General features: G+C 41.9%; 1 protein-coding gene across 1 annotated transcript in view; it reads left to right on the top strand.

Annotated features, from left to right (window-relative positions):
• Positions 1 to 4481, top strand: part of Stoml3 (stomatin like 3) — a 15832-nt gene that overhangs the window by 3971 nt on the left and 7380 nt on the right. The window contains exons 2-3 of the mRNA XM_028763641.1: positions 3761 to 3864; positions 3945 to 4017. Of these exons, the coding sequence (XP_028619474.1) occupies positions 3761 to 3864; positions 3945 to 4017 (177 nt within the window). The remainder of the gene's footprint in view (positions 1 to 3760; positions 3865 to 3944; positions 4018 to 4481) is intronic.

The following is a 4481-nucleotide window of genomic DNA, read 5'->3' on the forward strand; positions in this document are numbered from 1 at the left end:
TTCTTCTTCTTCTTCTTCTTCTCCTTCTCCTCCTCCTCCTCCTCCTCTTCTTTGTTCTCCTCCTCCTCTTCTTCCTCCTTCCCCTCCTTCTTCTTTTGCTTCTTTTTCATTTTTCTTCATCTTCTCTTCCTTCTCCTCTTTCTCTTCCTTCTTCTTCTTCCCCTCTCTGTGTCTATAAGCCTATCTATCTATCTATCTATCTATCTATCTATCTATCTTCCAAAAGTTAAGAGTCTGGAAGGATGGCACAATAAGTAAAATGCTTGCTGTGCACGTGTGAGAGCACGGGTCTGGATGCCCAGGACCCAAGTAAAGGCCTGGTGATACTGCACGTGCCTCTAATCCTAACCCCAGTGCTGATGAGAAGGAAGCAAAGACTGCAGGATCTCTGGAGAGCAGAGATGCTCACCAGCCAGTGTTACTGAAATGGCTAGCTCTAGACTCAGTGAGAAATCCTATCTCAAAAAATAAGGACAGAATAACAGACACCAAATATCAACCTCAGTTCTGCAAAGATGTATGTCCAGGCATGGGCATGCACATACACATGCACACACACTCAAAATACTGGACAACTGTCATGATTTCACCACCTCCCCGTGAGGTTCTAATTCTTCTACATACATTGTCTTAGAGACTCCTCCCAACTATGTGCTGCTGTAAACATTCAGTAGAGGAGAGTGCTCATGTCGGATCAGATCAAGGGACTGTTGTGGTGTCCCTGTCCTTGGTGTAGAGCTATCTTAATTAGAATATGTAGCCACCCGACCCAAGGCCTGGCTTTTCAGCTCTGCTCACGCCCTGTCTGCCCATGGGCTAGTTCTGCTAATGGCTTTCTATGTTGTTCTTTCTGAGTGGGTAGGCCAAGCCTTGAATTTTCCATTTCAGAACTAGTTGGCTCCTAAGCCTTTATTTGGACCTCCAGTCTTTATGCAATGTTCTAAAAAAAAATTAAAACATGGTACAAAATGACAGTGAGCATAAGAGTTAAATGTTTGGTTTGGGAGACTAAAAATTCAAAGGGGCAATGGACAGATTGTGTATAAAGTGAGAATTCCATGAGCTCTGAGGCAAACAGCACAGGAGGGCAAGCACTACTTGCAATAGACACCACAGGAAGCTGCCCACCCTAAGACCCATAGGAGAACAGATTGTCACCTCTAGTGACAAACATGTGCATGTAAATACCTGGGAACTTGCCTGTAAAGACAAACACAAATTGATGACAGTCATTTTTCTTCTCTAGATGAATGTGGAGCTGAGAAGGAGGTATTTAGGGGGAACTTAAGTCCTAAGCTTTGAGGTTTTTCCCATGGGAATTCATGTACTGATGGTATTAATACTAAAAACCACTACCAAATAGCATATAGTAATCATTCTTTGAGCATACCATCATCCAATGTTTTATATTTTATTTAAATTTTATATTACATTTATTTGTACGTGGATGCATTCACATGCCACAGCATAGGAGGTCAGAGGGTAATCTACAAGAGTTTGTTTTTTCTTTCCAGCATGTGTGTCCCAAGAATCAAACTCAGGTCACAGGCTTGGTGTCCTTTGGGCCATTTCACCAGATCCAGGGTGTCTTTTTATCCCACACAGATACATCAGATTCACCTCAGAGCAGTTCCATGGCTTCAGAGGCTGGTATTTCAGAAATTTTAGCTTTAGAGTAGGCAGGCAAGCCATTTGTGTTCATAGTGTGATCTTAGATTATTTACACCCTGTATAGAATACTCACTAAAACTCTATTAATCAAAAACTTTGAGCTGGGCATAGTGACACATGCCTTTAATCCCAGAACGTGTGAGGCAGAGGCAGTTGGTTCTCTATGAGTTTGAGTCCAGCCTGGTCTACATAGAAAGTTCCAGGATAGCTAGACCCACATAAAGAGTCTCCCTGTCAAAATAAATAAATAAATAAATAAATAAATAAATAAATAATAAATAAATAAATAAATATATCTCTAAATTGAAGAGATAATTTCTCCCCTCAAGTCTGCAACAATCTGGAGCATGAACTCAGGCTGTCCAGAAGGAGGTACATGTGCTACTGGAGAGGAAGGGTTGGTTCACACTCTTCAGGGACATTGGCTATTGATTAAATTATAAATCTCTTTATCTTAACACATACAGTACCAGGGACTTATTCTATGCACACACACACACACACACACACACACACACACACTAAGATGTTTAAATACTTGCATCATATAACTGTCCATAAAAGCAAAAGCCAGAACTCTCTTAATTAAAAAAATATAACTCAGGTACCAATGCACCAGGGGAAGGTACCAAGGTGACCTTGGTAGAGGGATGAGGAGGAGACAGTGATGACCTGAGTCTCTGACATGGGCAGCAGGGCATCTGGGATAGCCAGGGTGGTGGTCTCTAGCAAACACAATTAGTTCTAATGTTCAGGTGGAAGATATGATTCCATCAGAAGAGATTTGGGAATGAAAATGGAGGCAGCAGCCAAGGAAAATGGACTAGAGAGAGGAGGACTGCAAAGGTGACAAAACGATGGTGACCATAAAGAATTCTAACATGAGAGGCTGGCCAGATATGTACATTTTATAAACAAAACGTTACGATTGACAGGACTGAAGCTACAAGGTGTTCGGTGGTTGAGGTCAGACTTGAAATCAGTTTCTTCTATTACAAAGCAACTTGACAAATCCCTTGATTTTCTATTTATTTGTAAAGTGGGAATGATAGGGTACACACACACACACATATACACACACAAGAGAGAGAGAGAGAGAGAGAGAGAGAGAGAGAGAGAGAGAGAGAGAAGGAGAGGGAGAGACAGAAACACAGAGACAAAGAGACACACAGACAGAGTTATGAACACACACATACAGATGCACAGGTATACATACACAGGCACATACACATACAGAAAGAGAGAGAGAGAGAGAGGAGATACAAACACACACATACATATACACAGAGACACACACAACAGACACATACACACATATACAAATGCACACACACATATAGATATACAGACATACAGATACATACACACATATACACAGACACATAAATACAAGCATACACACAGACATAAATACATTAATGTATGGGTCAGGACCATATAAACATAGTATCATTTAGTCTCCATTGGATCTTCCAAGGTAAGTAACTTCTATCCGAATCTTGCTAACAACGAAAAGAGACTCAGAGCCTCTTTTGGAATTGTCTGTGTAAAGCCCTGGAGTCAGTACTTGAGAGACTTTACGTAGAAACTCACACCCAAGGGTTCTAAGATGTTCTCCTACATGCACATCACCCTCCTCTCTAGGGATAATAGCACCTCCTGACCTATCTCAGGGGCTGTTTTGAACTTCATCTGGAGAATTCAAGGGCCCCAAGAACCCGATGGTTCTGATATGAGTCATGTTCCAAGACATCTTTTCATGTTGGGATAATGATAAACCATGCTGGTCATATGAAAACATAATGCTGGTTATCACTGTTGATTGCTGAGTGGCTTCTTGGAAGGGACAGATTGATTTAATTTCTAAGTGCCACCACAAAACATTCTTTATGTGTGGTGTGTACGAGGCGGGAGGTGGGTGCTCTACATCTGTGTGCAACCAGACTTACTCCGTGGATGGATTTAGGTTTGCTCTTCATTCCTGCCAGGCTTGGGCAGTGTCAGGACACACTGCCTCCTCATCAACGCTGCCTGAAAGCTTTGCTAAGAATCACTTAGATTACAAGCTTGCTTCTCTCTTACTTCCCAGGCACCAACAAAAGCCGGCTTGGTGTGTGTGGCTGGATTCTGGTTTCCCTTTCCTTCCTGCTGATGCTCATTACCTTCCCAATCTCAATATGGATGTGCTTGAAGGTAATGACCTGGGAAATAGATGGGTGTCGTCCTGTAAGCTGACAGATATTAAAACTAAACATTCTTCCTTATTGTCTCAGATCATTAAAGAGTATGAGCGTGCTGTTGTCTTCAGGCTGGGCCGCATCCAAGCTGATAAAGCCAAGGGACCAGGTATGAGACTATGGGCATCTGTCACTACCACTACCACCACCAGGGGCATCTATCTAATGAGGGTCCAAGAAAAAAACATAAAAAGCAGGAGATGTTGTTCCAGTCAGCATGTTAGTGGGAGAGACCACGAGTTTGAGCATTGTGAAATATGAACCTGCTCTATAACTCACACCCTGAGTAGTCCAATAAATGGATCACATTGACTGGATGTCATTTATTCCCACGGCTGTGATGAGCCAGGTCCAGGGAACAAGGAAGAGAGCAAATGGCCTCTGTGGACCATTAAACTACTCATAGCGACTATTTAAGGAGCTAGATTTATTATTCTTTGAAGGGATATATATATACAACATATAATGTATGTATAGAACATTTATCAACATATCAGTGCTAGAGGCTACCAATAAAGAATAACCAAGCATTGTTCTCTCTCTCTCTCTCTCTCTCTCTCTCTCTCTCTCTCT

The sequence above is a fragment of the Grammomys surdaster genome, unplaced genomic scaffold (assembly GCF_004785775.1).
Source record: "Grammomys surdaster isolate TR1022 unplaced genomic scaffold, NIH_TR_1.0 139, whole genome shotgun sequence".
Lineage (NCBI taxonomy): Eukaryota > Metazoa > Chordata > Mammalia > Rodentia > Muridae > Grammomys > Grammomys surdaster.